Source organism: Micropterus salmoides, unplaced genomic scaffold, assembly GCF_014851395.1.
Source record: "Micropterus salmoides isolate LMB-PRFRI ecotype aquatic unplaced genomic scaffold, ASM1485139v1 Ms_hic_scaffold_1, whole genome shotgun sequence".
Taxonomy (NCBI): Eukaryota; Metazoa; Chordata; class Actinopteri; order Centrarchiformes; family Centrarchidae; genus Micropterus; species Micropterus salmoides.
Genome location: NW_024040040.1, coordinates 40,311,402 through 40,328,634, shown reverse-complemented (window position 1 = coordinate 40,328,634; position 17,233 = coordinate 40,311,402). Strand labels below are relative to the sequence as shown.

At 42.4% G+C, this 17,233-nt stretch overlaps 1 protein-coding gene across 4 annotated transcripts in view; it reads right to left on the bottom strand.

Annotated features, from left to right (window-relative positions):
* The window catches only part of ncoa2 (nuclear receptor coactivator 2), a 58,876-nt gene that overhangs the window by 24,843 nt on the left and 16,800 nt on the right, over positions 1 to 17,233 (bottom strand). For all 4 annotated transcript variants that reach the window (XM_038727508.1, XM_038727490.1, XM_038727513.1 and 1 more), the window contains exons 3-6: positions 7,917 to 8,024; positions 7,198 to 7,370; positions 3,383 to 3,486; positions 546 to 723 (exon numbers count right to left, since the gene is read on the bottom strand). In XM_038727508.1, the coding sequence (XP_038583436.1) occupies positions 546 to 723; positions 3,383 to 3,486; positions 7,198 to 7,370; positions 7,917 to 8,005 (544 nt within the window). In that variant the 5' untranslated portion in view covers positions 8,006 to 8,024. The remainder of the gene's footprint in view (positions 1 to 545; positions 724 to 3,382; positions 3,487 to 7,197; positions 7,371 to 7,916; positions 8,025 to 17,233) is intronic.

Here is a 17,233-nt window from a genome sequence, read left to right as displayed (position 1 = left end):
GGAAGGGCATGAGATGAAAATATAGGAAGGGAGCAATGCTGCTGACAGGGGAGAGACGCCAAAAAGGAAGTTAATTAGCTGAAAAGGGAGGGAGGAAGGAGAGATGAGCAAGAATGTCTGGGCTGAGCATCAGCAAAAGAGAAAATGAAGAAGCTATAGGTTTTATGCACGGTTCCAACCTTGTATATAAAGCTTACATAACATTTTCTATCAGCCAGTTTTCCCACATCCTCTCAAAAGCAGTTTAACCATAAACATTTTAGCGTTTTAATTGAACTGACCGCTATGAAACAGCCACCTACGAGATACCTGTCTGAACAGGGAGAAGAAGCCAGGGTGTAACCAAGAGCCTGCTAAGGTATAAGCAGAGGTGGGAGTGATGTAACATAGGGGACATACACATGGAGTTAGAAAAACGGAGAGAGAGACGTGGAAAACACAAGCGAGACACAAACTGACAGATAGAAAAAGCCAGAGAGCAAAGCAAATGTTTAAAAAAAAAAAAAAAAAATATATATATATATATATATATGCTTGAGGCTAACCAAGGGACTTGGGCAGCAGGTTCTTGATGAACTCTGCGTGATCCCCGACATGCAGCACGCTGTAGACACTGGTGTTCATCAGCTCCTCCTGGTTGTAACGCAGATACTGGGTCACGTTCTCAGACACAAACACGATGTTCCCCTCCATGTTCACCACAAAGAAAAAGCCATCCAGGGCCTGGAGGGGCAAATGAGAGGAAAAATAAGAGGTTTGTTTATTGATCGTTTTCTTTTTACACATAACAAATCTCTGACAGTGAAGGAGTGAGAAAAAACAGAGAGTAAAATATGTTTGACCACCTGTATTTTCCAATAGTACTGGCTGATCACTAGCTGCAGCTGAGTAGGTTATTAAAAGCCTAGTCCAACCCGGATATGCCCCCCCCCCCACATAACTCACAAGCTAAATATGGTTCATGAACAGGATTTCTACAGCTTATTATCTTTAGTGATGTGCCACTTGTGCCTACGTTGGGGTGTTGTGTATCAGCTAGCATGCACATACAGTACTGAAATGTCTTATCAAGTTGTGTAATATGCACAACATCTACTTTGTACAAGGTGATTGGTACAATGTGTGCTGGGCACATCCATCACTCCTGCAGATGTACAACATCAGTGTGCCTTAAAAAGCAGGATAAAAGCATGTGCCTGCGGAGACCAGAGGAAGTGAAGGAGGAGGAGCACTTAATTGAAAGTATACAGCCCCAGGTCAGCCATTACACACAAGATGGTGTCAATTAGACCATCAAATCACCCAGAGCCCTTAAAGGGAATTCTGGTGGTTGTAAAGCTGTAAAATCGAGTGTCAAGATAAGAGACAAGAGACTCCTGCCAAGCTCCTAACCTCAGCTTAAATAATCATTACCTACACACCACACACAGTTTACATGCACTTTTAACAAGTCATGCATAAGCTATGACCCAAATAGCCTAACATATTTTCATGATATTATGCATATTATTGACTGTTGCATATTTGGTTGTCTTATCGTTCCACAGATACAGGACCCTGTGTACCTATAATCCACTGCCTGTCTCTGTAACTACACTGCATAACATCCCTGCGATCAACCAGCGGGCTAAACTTCGGGGTGTAGCGAGCTCATACACCCCAGGTTACATATGATCACATTGGGATATAAGCTTTCCCTTGCCTGCATTAACACAGCACGGGCTGAAAATAGACTAAAGGAGATCTCATCTATCACTGCATGAAGTGGAGCGCTTCCAAAATGCAACATGGTTGTGTAAGTCCACCATGTGTGAAGAAAGGCCATGTACTGGACAAGTAGGGCAAACACAAACAGAGCAAACACTTTTTAGTGCCAACTATTGCGTTCTTCCAGACAGTCTTGCATACTGCCATTAGCCAATACCTTAATTTACAATGCCCTGATTAAATATACACTGTAGAAGTGACTAAAGCTGATACAAATGAATACACTCTTAATAAACATAATCTACGCCAATGTACTCTCCACGTTGCACCTTTATTATTGTTTTATTATTGATATATGACTATATTGTTTAATCTCCCACAGCAATGTACAGCAGGCAGTGAATTGTTGTAGTGCAGGGAATAGGTTCTGGTCAACTTCCCTCTCCCCTCTGAGTGTTACTAATATTTATGATACGATACGATACTGGTGCTTTGCAAACAGGGTCTCTCTTCACATAAATTCTTGCTAAACATGCTGCATTATAGCATGACAAAGCATTACTGTCTTTCTAAACACAACAGGTCTCTTGTGTGGCTCAGTATTGAATGTAAATACTTTTAAAGCACGGAGAATCAACAATTGTTGAGTTGTGTTTACTTATTTTTTAATGATATATTTACAGATTTAAATATAGTAAATACTGAAACTGTAGTATAATATTTGTATCATAGTGGCACTAGTAAATTTCAGAATATACTCAGTCCTAGTCTTTAAAGTCTGAATGGGTCTCTGACGAGGTCGTCATCCTACACATCAGCAACCGTACGGAGCACCCGGAATGCAAACTATATGCCACAACAGTCATGTGACAGGACAAGGCTTGCTCCCACAAGATTAAAACAGCAGCAAACTAATGTTTTCTTTCACTGCCTTCTCTGTGCTCGTGCTCTTGCATGAGAGTGGGCAGCAGAGAGGCCTTTGAGGAGGGTCATGGGGCGTGTGGGTGCATTTCCTGCCGACAGCCATTCTCCTCAGAGCATCCTGTAATGAGCCCGGGCTGGCGGACGGGGACATGGCTAGAGCAGGGAGGGTGTGAATGGCCGATCGCAGTGTTTTGGTGCTGCTGACAGATGGGAAAGCATGCAGGCTGCGCCGGGCTATATTTAGCCGGGAGTTAGTATGTCGATTCAGTGACGCTGGACCAGGAGAGCTATAAATATTCCATGACAGGACAGATCTGGAGGCGAATGAAGAGAAGATGGAGGGAGAGAGAAAAGAGAACTGAACAAGTAAGAGAGAGAAAGGGAGGGAGGAAGTGAGTGAGAGGACAGGCTCAATGGACTGATTCATTCGCCAGGCTGTTGCTTTCTTTCTCATTATACGTAAGCACTTCAGTGGCCCTCCACAGGACAACGAGGCCATTGCTCCGCTCTGTGATTTACACCCAATCCAGGGCAGATACAAGATGCTGGCAGCTTTTACTGCACACAGCTACACTCATGCACAACCACTACTGGCCTATTTGGGATTGGTCTCTGTGGATAACACTCTTTATTATATTCCAATAGTGATTTAAAGAGGAGAATATATCCTGCACGAGTGAGAGAATGAGTGTTCAGTGTGGGGTGTTTAGATATGACACTATGAATAAGCACGACAAGGCCCTCTACCCACCTCCAGCATCATTGGTCCCAAGGCATCTTTATCAATCACACTTTGGCCTGTTGATGAGACATCAGCCTTCTGTACCTCCTCCTCATTTGCTGCCGCAGCCTTTTCTGCAAACAGGAAAGTTAATGACAAAAGTTTAAAAGGCAAAATGTGTGATTATGGGGGAACAAAACCGCATCGCGAAACACAACACCAAAACATGTAGGTCAAAGAAAAAAAAAAAAAAAAACTAAACTAAAAGAAATAACAAGGAGGAAAACAATTTTTGCTTTGCCCCTAAAATTGACCTACATACTTTTAAAAGAGGTCAGTTGTTGACAAGACTTAACAAGTATCTTTCTGGCTAACACAGCAAACACATTTTGTCCCTTTGTCAGAACATGTTGACACGGCTCAAACCCAAGCACTGAGCAGCAGGCAGAGTGAAAGGTTGTCGTAAATGAGTGTGTCAGAGCACGCAGCTGCCACGCTGGTGGTAGCCACTGGATGGCTTGCATTGTCATGTACCAAAAAAAAAAAAAAAAAGGGGGGGGGGGGGGGGGGGGCGGCTATTACGGAAACACTGACTGTGTGTAAACAACTCATGTCCCCAATAGAGCAGCAAGTTCTTACTATGTAGTCAAGAAGCAAAGGCAGGACATAGAAATGTTTACCCAAAAGGTTGACCATAAACCTCTCTCATTTTAAATCTTATAAATCCTGTGGTCACAGTTTTGTAGACTTTAAGTGTATTTTATATTCATCAGATTACTAATAGTAATTAAAACTAGAGAATTAAAAATAGGGATTTCGTTCTAGGTAAATAACTTCCTGTGATTAATTAAGAGACGTGATAGTATGAAATCTTGACAAAAAAAAAATCAAATATACCTAGACAAGAAATGGCTCAACAAAACACTCAACCTCTCTAAGCTGGTCTGAGGTGTTGTCACAGCAGATATACAGTATGCTTGTGATTCAGGTCATAAACTATGAGCAAAATATGAGTCTTCATTTTGTCCTGTTCCTATAGAACCACATCTCATTTTGGAAACTCTTCAGCATTTGATGCTCTTTAGCCAGGTGTTGCCTCCCTTGTCATATGCCTTTTTAAATAACTGGCAGTGTCTCCTTGTAACCTGTACGGATAGAGAGTAGGGCTTGTTGCCTATACAGGTACGTATAGTCTATAATATTACCAAACTGGATTTTAGCAAAACACAATTACAATAATTTGACTAGCTACACGCTGATGTTTCAAAATAATAATAAGAATAGCGCCTTTGTATCCACTGCCCAATATACTGCCACAAAACTGAACGCAATGATTTTGTGATTGGTTTACTTAGGAGTGAAACAGAGTACCCTGTAAGCTCCTGTACCTGCACTGTGATGCTGTGCATTTGTCCATGTGAGTGATTGGGTTAATAACCATGCAGAGAAGCCTTATGTTCAGAGCGTAGGCTGCCCTACTTTTGGAGAAGATGATGAGAGGCGGAATATGAGTGGGCTGTTGGGGGGGGACACATTTAACTGTCACACCATGCCAAGAAGAGGGCTGACCATATGGTGAGAGAATGTTGTGGTGAAAAGCAAACAAAGTCCATGTAGTTTTTTTTTTGGTGTCGATGTATGAAAGCGGATGCAAACGCAGGTTCCCCCCCCCGCTCTGTGGGCTCGTGCAACACTGCGCACACCCACATTCATCTCTTTCAGCATTAATGATGTGTGCATCAGCAGGACCTCTCCAGGCCCAGCGGGACCCAGTATACCAGCACAGCTGCCCTGGGTACAGACCTATCACTCAATGTCAGTGCAGCACTCACTGGCTCTCTGTCCGTCTGCAGAACTGTGCCGCGGATAGATTTATAAGGGTAATAACTACATAATCTGTAACTGGCAAGTCATTTGCTTTATAACTCTATTCTTCTCCCTCGTTTAACATTTTACATGTAGTGTATTTTGACATTTTTCACTTATGTATAATGAAAAAAAATGTACTAAACCATCTGCTAGCAGCAGCTCAGCAGGTACTCTGCATCTCAGCCTCCAGCCAATGAGAGCTGGTCTTTGTGTTGGCAAGAGTAGTTAAGAGTGTAAAGGAAGGTGTAAAACTCTTGGCTATGCCCTTATTTTATAGACTCTATAAACATATCATTACTCAACACATTGTCTATTAAGATGCAACAAGCTGGAAACAGAAAAAGCGCCAAACCTATGCTAAGCACACAACTCCACCCTGATTCTAAATCAGCGGAATGTATGCAGCCAGCAGGAGAGGAACAAACCAGGATGAATGAACAGCTTTCGGTAGGAGGCCACTTTTTCAAAGGCCATCGTTGCTGCATTGCACTTCTCTGCAAGGCTGTGACACCAATCAGTGAGAGTTATTAAGTCACATTACAGGCCTATAGAAAGAGAGATTGTGTACTACAAACAATCCTTAGAACACAACACTAAACAGATGGCAGATGAGGTGTAATGAAAAGAACAAATGGTGGTGGTAAACTGCTGTAACATCCAATTTGAGCATAAAGACATCTTAAATGAGCTTTCAGTGCATCCCTTGTGCAACAACAGGTGCAACAAGAAAAATGACTGGCTGCTGAAAATGCTTCCCCTCTGAACCGTGCAATATGAGATGCAGAAGCTCCCCGTTAGCTATAAAAAGGTGTCTCTTGTTGGCCATTGAGGTCGGAAGAACAAAGCAGAAAAGCAAAGACTGTTTAGCCCTTCCCTCTGTGGTTCCTGTAAAAACACAGTGAAGCCTTCACAGGCAGGCAGGGGATGTCACTTTAGCCTAGTCTTAAGAAAAAGGACAGTGAGGAAAGAAAGGGTTAGAGAGAGGGAGAGTGGAATAAGACAGTAGAGTGGGAGACGGACGGACAGAAGGTAGCTAGAGTTTGTGATTTTTGCATCACATTGCTCACCATTACATAACGCTTGGCTCTGTGAGTCACATAAAACAAGACAACGTCATCAGCCGGACTGATTCATGTACACCACGAGTGGGCTTCTCTTTGTCTACCAGTCACTCAGCCGCTTCTCTTGTATGCAAGGTCCGAGTTTATTCACAATTTAGTATTTGTCTTAACATTTTCACTAGAGAAAGTTACAACCCTTTTAGCTATATTAGAACCTGTAAGAAAAAAAAAAAAAAAACTTGGATTCCAATTATCATCTTGGTCTAGCAAATCAAACATTTAAAAAAAAGTAAAGTACTTAAAAACACAGACCTCAACACATTGCTTAAGAGTGCTAAAAAGGAGAAGCTGGCAAGTACACCTGAGCAGGCTGATCCATTTGCCTGATGTTCTGGCTCAGGGTGGAAGTGGGAATGATCAGCAGCCAACAAAAAACTGCTCTGGTTCATCCGCATGATATGATGAAGTGATGGAGGGAACATTAAATCAATTGTGCTGCTCTTTAATAACAACATCAATTATTGTGTGTGGAGCAGTTCCCAAACCATAATATTTATGCAATCAAATATGATGCTTCGTAGTGCCACCTGTGGCCCTTTTAAGGCTCCAATAATAACCACAACAACATCCTAAGGGTATTTATGATAGGATCGCAAGTTATTCACAAGAGTAAACAGCGACAAATCAAACCAATGTTAAATTCATCCGAAGGTATTCATTTAGGTTTGGTATATTACTGTGCTGTATGTCATAAAACCTAAAGGGAAATACCGTAGATGAACAGATATTGCAAATGAAATGCTTCAGAAAAAGCAGCCAGCTGAAAGGTAACTCAGTATTCTTTGGCTATTACTTCAGAAGATGTACATAAAGTGTAAAAAAACAAACAAACAAAAAAAACATTATAGTTTGTACCTTGCTCCTTTATTTGTCTGATCTGTTTCACAGTTTCCTTCAGGATTGCACATTTGTCAGGCTTGACATTGAAGTTGTCGATGTCGTTAAAGTTGGCGAAGATCAGCTCGGCGAGCTCTTCGATGTATTTGTTCTCGTGCTCGCGGTTGCGTTTCTCGTTGCTCCGCTTTGGACTACAGAAGCAAAGAGAACACTTGGGTGAGAAAAGCAATGGAGAAGACGGTGACAGAGAAATATGTCTCTAGGCCTCTTCAATGCACCAACATGGAGCACTGCATCAATAAAGAATCCCCTTATTCTTGAACGCTTAACTACAGATAAATTATGCAGATTTATTGTACAGATTTCAACAGTGCTCCAGAGTTAGCTACCTTAGTAGCATACAGCTATTCTACTGGGACTACTGGAAAGCTATTGTATACAGTATTTCCAGATAGCAGCTAGAACATGATTTTACTTTAACCATGTTCAAAACTCAGTCATCATCTTAGTTACAAAGTCTTACAATGGGTAATAGATGGTGCAGGAGGGTTGGGAAAGTTCAGTGGGCAAAATGACGGAGTGGTTGAATCTGGACCTGACCTTTTGTTGCATAAAAATGTCCCCCACACTGTTGTCATAGCTTTCAACAGTATACAATCAAATCAAGCACAAATGTCTCCAAATGGGGGACTTTTTAAAAGAGAAATCTGACTTTTGGCCAGAGGTACAAGTCTTACCTGGGTCCTAGAAGCTCGGCAGAACATTCTTTGCGTTTCCGTGACTCTGCCCTGGCAGGGTCAGATGAGTTTTCACCGACTCCACTCATCCTCAATGCATATCAGCGTCTGGAAAATAAACACACAGAGAAAAAAAAACATAAATGTAACTGCATGACACTGATACACGTAAAACACACATACAACATGTGATGCAGCAACATCAAAACGCCAATAGCAGATTTATGTGGATACACTGCAGGTGTGTGAGCACGCCAGCATGGGTATCTGCATACAACACACACATTCACACACACACCCCAGCGCTGGGGGCACAGGTTGATCCACTCCAGGAGAAATGAGTGAAAATGGAGCGGAGAAAGAGATTCAATCATTTCTCTCTGATGGCGCAGCTCTCCCCAGAGAGACTGAAATGAGAACACGGCGCTTTGCCCACAGCACCAGACTGCGTGCTCAACCATGTACCAAGAAAAACCCATTCGTTACTCGATACCAAGCAAAGTCAGCTGACAGCAAGAGCCGAGTGGGTTTATAATCACAACATGTGTCCGTATTTACTGAGTACCTCTGATAATACTTTACCTGCAGTGCCTTGTAAGTCACTCAGAAATCAAATGTGACAATATCTTGACAGCTCTTTCTGAAATCAAGTGACAAGCTGGCTGTGGCAACCCACAGCCAGCTCTTTCTCTTACAGATACCTTACACACTGCAATTAAGACAAAATGCCAATTCGGTTATAGCATGTGTTCTCTCTGACAACGAGAGCATTTGGAGACTTTGGCCAAGTTTGTCCCTTTGCAGATGTTGAGCATCCATAATCAACATATCTTTTATTCTGCTCCTCCTCTTGCCCTCCAAGTCAGCACAGGCTGAACTTCCTGCTATTAAATGAAAGAAAATCAATTATTGATCAAAGAAATGGTTTATTAATTACCACCATCATCTGCACCATCATCTGCACCATTATTTGACGGCGGCTAATGGGCTTGGGTTTCAATATAGGACGATATCTGCCACATAGATGATGTGAATGTCTTCCAAAGGAAATAGTGACATTTAAAAATATGTGCAAGACAATCATTTCTTCTCGGTTCATGCAAGATTGGTGATAGCAGCCCTTTGCTTTAGAGGGTCATTGGAGGAGGGGACGAGAAAGACAGAAAGAGACCTAGAGACAGAAAAAGACGATTTTTTCCCCCAGCACAGTGCACAAGGTTGGGGCATGCTGTGTTGTGATACACTCACAGCCACTCTAACCATGGAAACGGCTGCGACACACACCGCTTACTGCTCAGCCATTACATAAGGCACAACAGAGTACAGCACAGCACAATGCAGAGCAGAGAGGAATAGCATAGCTTAGCAGAAGCAGGCTAAACTAAAAAAAAGAGAGCTAGTGACCATGCAAACTTGAGTCTGGATCCCTCCTGGCCTGGAATGACCTACTTTAAGCTAATGGTAGGGCCTGTGCTCAAAAGGATGAAGCCAAAGCAGTGGTGATTGGGCAGAGAGGCAGAGGAGACTCTGAAGGGTAAAACACATTTCCACTGTTCTGTTGACAAGTGACTTGAATACTATTGGGCTGTACAGTGTATGGACAGGTAATGAACACAAACGTCACGGTACATGTGTCCTTGCATTATGCCCTTTTGAATGCCATCAGGTAGGCCTGGGCGAAAAATCGATTGAATGAATTAATTCGAATTTTTTGTTGCGGGCGATTTAAAAAATAAGTAAATCGAGTTTTTGTGTAATAGCACATTTTTGGCTCCCCGGGGTTTCCGTAGTGTTCGTTTCCCATAGCGACAACATCATACACTAAACAGCAACAGCAAGCGACAAAATGGCTACCGGTGAGAGCGGGAAGTTTGTTCCCAAGAAAGGAATAAAGTCATCTGTTGTTTGGAACTGGTATGGGTTTGCTGCGACAGATGTGGAACAACAGACACCACGCTGCAACATTTGCCTAAAGCCTATCGCAGTGAAAGGCAGCAGCACCACAAACCTATTCCAACACCTGAAACAGAGACATCCAGCCGAATATGAAAAATGCCAGTCTCTCCGCGATGAACAAAGCCGCACTGACCAACAAACCTTATTGCTTTCCTTAAGTAGGGGGGGAAATCGGAAAAAATCGTAAATTGAATTAAAGTAAATAAAATCGGAGATTTTATTTTTAGGCCATATCGCCCAGCCCTACCATCAGGGTGTCTTTATGCTGTCCACTGAAATTGCAACAGTCTCCATAGCAGAGGTTATGTGCTTTTATTAATGACAACAGAAACAGGCCATTAAACTCTCATAGCTAAGTGGCACTCTCCGCTCCTATTGGTCGTGCCTGGGCTTTCCAGCACAAGTTACCATGGGGATTCTAGACCTGATTGGTTGCGCCTGTCCCGCTGGGCCGGATATGATTGGTTGCCTACGTCTCCTTGACATGGCAGTAATGATGGGTCAGTGTATGTTCAGACAAATAAGAGAGACTGAAAAGTACCAGGCACGTCTCAATGACACCAACACAGACAGCCAGACAGCTAGGGCAGCAGGCTGGCAGGCTGTTTTTGTTGCTGGGAGTCCGATCTTCATATGGGCAGACTAGCGAGGGATTTCTAATCCTAGAGAATGCCCTGGTTCCCCTGGCAGCTATAAACAGCTGGCCACTGGTGTTGGCACTTACTGTACAGAGCTGCATCACTGAGTTAATTATCAACATCGGCCACTAGGGGAGTTGCCTTTTCTTGCCAAGGCTCTCGCAGGTCACATGGAGGTCTGAAAGTCTAAAAAAATAATATCTGGTTTAAAGGATGACTTTAATCGTCAAACACAACCATTTTTTTAGCAATGAAAAAGAAATTGTACAGCACATTATTCTATGCAGCAGTCTGTTACACACTCGACCGCGAACAACACACACCGAGTCAGAGACGTCAAGGCAGTGATGTTTAGGGTGATCATAATGGGAGATGATGATGACGCAGACAATCACGTTTATGGCTCTCAACGCAGGTAAGGCTCCGAGCTCAGTCTGCGAAGATACTTACCAATCTCCCTTCAGTATGAAACACTCATGCAGATGATTCACTCACTCCTGCCACTTTGTGACTGAAAAAAGAACAATCAATTTCACCTCGTTAAACTGAGCAATTTCAAAAGGGAACCCAAGAAGCCATGTCCCACATAAGTAAGAGGCTGCGAGGACAGCAAGGCTCAATCATGAGTTCCCCGCTGTGTACACAACAGCTCTTTAACCTGCCCGAAAGACTTATGAGAGAGGAACTTGTTTTCAAACAAACTGATCTTTAATACTCACAATTGTTAAACTGTGGTCGAAGTTTGGTCTAGCTAAATCGGCAGAACATTTATAGCCTTGATTTTATTCACTGCAAATGACACAGTAATATAACTAAGTGTTTATAGTAGGGGTGTAACGGTACATGTATTCGTACCGGACCATTTCGATACAGGACTTTCGGAACGGTGCACATGTCCACCGAATGCAGTCTTTAACGTCAAATATTAGGCTTGTTGTGTGTGTGGAACATATGTAAATTCCGAGTTTCCACACGGACGTATTAAGTGGCGGACCAAATCTCCACCTTGCGGCACTACAGAAGCAGCCGCTTTAGCCCAGCCTCTCGCTAACTAGTGACTTAAGCATCATGGCCAGTTCAGAGAAGCCAGAGCTTGAAACCCCTCCCTTATTGTTAAGGTCTTCTGTTTGGGAACACTTTGGTTTCTTAGTGAAATACAACAACGGACAAGTCGATAAGACGAAAGCAGTGGGCCGCCATTTCTCAGTAGGGATCGGGTATGTTTCTGGCAACACGTCAAACTTGCTAACTCACTAACGGTATCACACGAAGGAAAACGTCACTGCAACAAGGGAAAAAAACAAAAACGAGCACAGTGCAAACGCCTTTCGACATTTAAACAGACTTTAGACTTCGGAAAAGTTTTTTTTTTTTTTTTTTTGAGCAGGCCTTCAAACTGGGATTGATAATGCTCATATACAGAAAAAAAGACTAAGAAGAATGCTGCACTGTAATCCATATTATTATATAATTTATTAGCTATATGTGGTATTGTTTTGCGAATGTTTGTTAGTGGAGAACTTGTTAGTGGTTTGCAGCAGTATTTTATTTATTATTCTTTTTTATTTTATATAATTTATTTATTATGTATAATTTGGAGGTTTGTTTAAAAAAATTAATCAACTAATTTGTACATTTACAAAAGTTCATAATAAAATCAGCAGCAATTTAATGTTTCCCTTACTGTACTGAAAATAAACCGAATCATTACTTCAAAACCGAGGTACATACCGAACCGAGATTTTTGTGTACCGTTACACTCCTAGTTTATAGCATTTAAAAGAGACTAAATTACATTACGTGAGTACAGATCCATGCATGCATAAGAGACTGTCGGCCATTGGGACACCTGTGCTGTGTGCCAATAACATTGACTCAAAGCAATGTAGGGTATGTGGGGGTTGGGTAAGTAACCTCATTACGTATAGGACTGATTGGCATATTCTGGAAGGCATCTACCACATTTGCAGTTCTTCAAGCTGTCACTTCCTTTTGTTCATTAGTACTGTATGTTGAGACATATGGCTACTTATGTTAGGCGGTGTGAAATCATTGTTAGGATAAATGGGAATTCACACAGGCATGATGAATGAAACATCTTTTCAAATCAAGGGCAGTACTTCAGCTGGCCACACCACACTTTTATTAAGAGTAAGAAAGAGTAAAACGAAATAGGTAAAGGGAAAAGGCACGGACAGTTTGTCAGCTTTTAAAAGTTGAATTCAAAGGAAATATCAAAAGAGATAATACTATACTAGTAACAAACACGAGTCAAGAAAAAGTCTGTATGACATCCATTTGTCTTGAAGTATGAACTGCTATCTACAGTTTGTCCAACTGCTTGCTGTTGCTGGCAACGCACTGGGCAGACTGATGATCATTGGGAAAGTACAACCCAAATTTGACTGGAAATAATGCCTGGGGTTTCTGGAGCAGATAGCCTTCCATGCGGTTGTTTTGCTACTTTGAAGTTGTGATGAGCTTAGGTTTCCACTTACACAAGTGTAGTACAACACCTACCTACACAGACTCTGCCTCCCTCTTCCCGTCTCTTATACAAACACGCGCTTATAAAAGACAGCGAAACATAATTGTGTATTTGTGCGCTGACAGGTCAGCCCTGCCAGTGTGAACTCTTCACTTCATTATAGGTTTTCATCATGGCCCATCTGTGTGACTGACTCACACAGCTAAATTAATGAGAAGGTTATCAAACCACTGTAACAGCCACAACACTGCCTCAGCAACACAACATTGATAATTTTCCAAAATCTGTACCTGTTTATTAGACTGATGCACCACAAATGAGATTTTATTGCCCCGATTCCATCATATATAGCATTGATCTGCTAAGAGATATGCAAAATATGAAATATTAACTTTTAACTGTAGATTACACAGTAATAAACAGCTCATTTGACTAAACAAAAAAAGAATACAGATAAAATTCAAGTTTGAAAAATCAACTGACTTTGAAAGCACTAGGTGCACTTGAGGGAGGTGATCATAGGTGTGTCATTGCTTATGTCTTAGGTGTCACAAGTGCAGACTCTCCAGAACTGAGCTGGAGCCAACCAGTCTGGCGAGGGAGGAATGCAGAGACAACAAGGGGCTGCTGCTGCTGTTCCTGCCCCGAGAGGGGGACAACGTTTCGTCCAGGCAAACTCAGCTGGTACAGCCTGTAGATGAAATGCTGCATCAGACTGCAATGAACACTTCAAAGCGCAACAAATGAAACCTTTAACTACACCTGTTAGGCTGTAAGGCTGTCCGAACGACATGACACAAAATGTTTCATCAAACAGAGGACTACTTTCCAACTGTTGCGTTAAACAGTGATGCCAAACGACATGGTGCTGTCGGCTGCAGGGGGACTTAAAACCAGTTGGATAGCAGTATGTTGCTATTGTCCAAATTTCATACGTCCACCATCATCATCTGATAGCAAAAGGGAAAGTGACTTTGAAAGGTGTAACAGACTAAAACAAGATGTATAATCACTGATAATACATTTGCCAATTACTTTTAAAAATAAGTAAACAGTACAGAAAAGGAATATAGGGATATTTTGATTTAAGCAGACATTAACTACATCATTTATTGACTTCCAGCTAAATTTGTACCATGAAGATATGACCCTGTCTTGGTCCAAGTGAATGATTTCAGGCAGGTTCTAATTAAAAACTAACAAAATAAAAGTATAAAATAAATCCAGTTATGTTGTACGGTATGTGATTTTGTATACATTTTCCATCTAGTAACATACACTGTCAGTGTAAATCAAAATGAACATCCTTTGGCAAGGAATGTATGGCTGAGCTGGCTGGATTTTATAGGTGTACCCAATAAAGTGACTACTGAGTGTATTATTGTATTATTGATTCAAAAACACTGAATCACCCATTCCAGTCATAGCATAATGGAGGGAAAACAGATGCACAGGGGGGGAAGAAAAAAATCAGTATCTGATTGCCATGGGGAGAGGGCCATGTGCCAGTGTGCCATTCCTGTAATCATGTGGGTTAGCAGGGCTTTGATTATAAAGACACACCCAGTGCTTCTGGAGCTCAGAGAGTGCTGGGCATGACTGTGCATTAAACTGCATCAAAAGTTTTTGGGGGAAGTGTTTGAAGTCTCCTGCACTATAATAATAATAAGGGCCCTTCCAGAAAGAGCAAACCCATGGAGGGGCACTGAACAATGTCTGGCTGGTGTGTAATCTGTCCTCACATTGCTTCTTGGCACAACAGACCCCGAGAGAGAATTGGAGAACAAGAGCGCACCAATAAAGATCGCTTCTGGAGGGCTGCAACATGGGCCATTTATTTCCCCCCAAACTGAAGACAAAATCATGACAGGGGAGGGGCCCAGAGGACTCATGTCTTCTCATTTTACGTCTCAATATTTGCAAGGGTGAGAAGAAGTGCAGAGAGAGCCAAAACACACAGAAACATGCTAGAACCATGTCAGATGGTATTAAAGACAAACACGTATTTTAAAACAATATCCATTTCAACAGAATGCAACTTGGGTGGGGGTCTCTGGCCTCGCTGACAGCAGCTGTTACCTTGAACCAGATGTTCTGATATTAGGTTTTGGTCAAGGGAGAAGCACAGTGAGATGCAGGACGGAATGTGATGATGGACTGAGAGAGATTAAGAGCAATGTGATTTTGAAACCTTAAATCTTGGCTGAATTTAACAAGACCTGAGTGACGGGCCTGTTACTCCGAACATATAGGGGGATCGGGCTGATGACAAAGAGCAAGCTAGGGGAGAATATGAGCGATCAGAGTGTAGAGACGGTGAAGGAAGATCGGAAACAACGAGAACAAAAAAATAGGTCATGGGCCTTTTTCACAGTGAAGGTTCACTGAGTGTATGACGACGTGTTCAGTAGACCCTGGGTGTCACTGTATTTCCATATACAGCACTGCTAAAGCACAAATTGCATTGCATTATATAAGTGCATATAATTCACTTTCAGTCATCTCCTCAAGCCCACTCTTTTTTACTTCAAGTCAGCTAAATGACATTTAAACCCCTCTAGTTACTAGGTTACTCAGTACTAGGGCTGCAACGATTAGTCGACGTAATCGACGATGTCTGACGTGAAATTTCATTGTCGACGCATCGTTACATAGATGCCGTTTAAGGGAGAGATAGCAATCTTCATATTAGAAACAAACAACCAGAAATGTTCTTAACTGCAATGCACTACAGAAAGTGCTCGGGGCAGTAACACTTCCACTGTCTGCCATGAATGCTTGACTGTAATGGTGCTTTCAAACCAAAAGCGAAGCGAGCGTTCGGGGCAGTGAGTTTACATACAAAGTCAATGCAAAGACGCGTAGAGCCACGATTTCCTGTCAGGCTGTGCGAAGCAACGCGAAAAGGGCGGTGCCGGCGACGCGAAGGCAAGCGAGTTAATATTTTTAACTCAAGCGAGAAATTCGCATGACGCTGAGTCGCAATAGCCTATCAGCGTTGAGATTGTCCGTACGTCACTGACGGCTTCAGAGCGCTGTGTGGTGAGGGCCAGACAGAGCAGGCGACTGAAAATCTGCTGGCCGGCTGAGAGTTGCTAAACTTGGGGGAGAGGAGCAGGGAGAAGTGCTCCAGGTTTTGGACAAAAACACCCGTAGTCGGACTGGATTCTGCTCCGACAACTACGCCGTTTGCTCGAGGGAGGAGCTCAGAGTAAACTGCTTTTATTAAATTAGCTTTTTACTTTAGTTTTTGGGATTACAACGTTGATTTATCTTCACTTAAGCTTCTCAGCAGCTAGGTTCCGTGCACATCCGGTTCCAGTGTTGTTAGTGTCGTTTGGCACTACTTCATTTTTATATAAAAACCTGGACAAAACTAGACATTGCTTCGAAAAAAGAAAGCGAGTAGGTTGAACTACCTGGTGAGTTCAGAAAACATGTGTATGTAACTTTATTCCAGCTATTGTTGTACTTTACTGTGACCAACTTAGCATAGCATAGCCCTGATCGATCCGAACTCCATTCAGACAACCCTGCTGTCTTGCTGACAGACATGACAAAGCATGAATTCATAAATCTGCATCATATTGTAGTTATTTCGGCACCAGTTTGACAGTTTATTGCTATTTAATCACAGCAAAATGTTTACTTTGGGTTCATACAGCTGTAGTAATGGCCAGTTGTGTTTATTCGCGTTATCGCGTTGTGTGTGAACACTCAGCAGTTGTCCAGCGATAAAACCCCCGCGAGGAGAGCGTTGTGTGGATTAAATTTGCATTTGGTCTGCATTCATGCGAGAAGCGGAAAGTAACGGACAGCTGAATGGCTTTCGTTTTTATGTTTTGTACGTTATTTAATTACTAAATACACTTTTGAGGCGAGAAATCAAATGTGTAGAATTTGAATATTGACAGTTTAACCAAAGTTGATGGCGAATCGAAAATCCGCTCAAACGTTTTTGGGGTTGAGAAGCTCCACAAGCGCCCGCAAGGTTAGCGGTGCCAGCCGGCCGGCCAGTCACGCCCACAGAGCCTGGTCCCAGTTACTCAGACCACTGCAGCAGCATCAGCAGAGCTGCAGAGACAGAGGAAAGCCAGTGTTTCCTTTACGTTCATTTATTTGCGGCGGCCCGCCACAGTATCAACGCTGACTGCCATATACTGATTTTCGTTTTTTTATTTTATTTTACTAGGCCTATTTAAAATCTTATTTGATTGTAGATCAGCGCCGTAGTG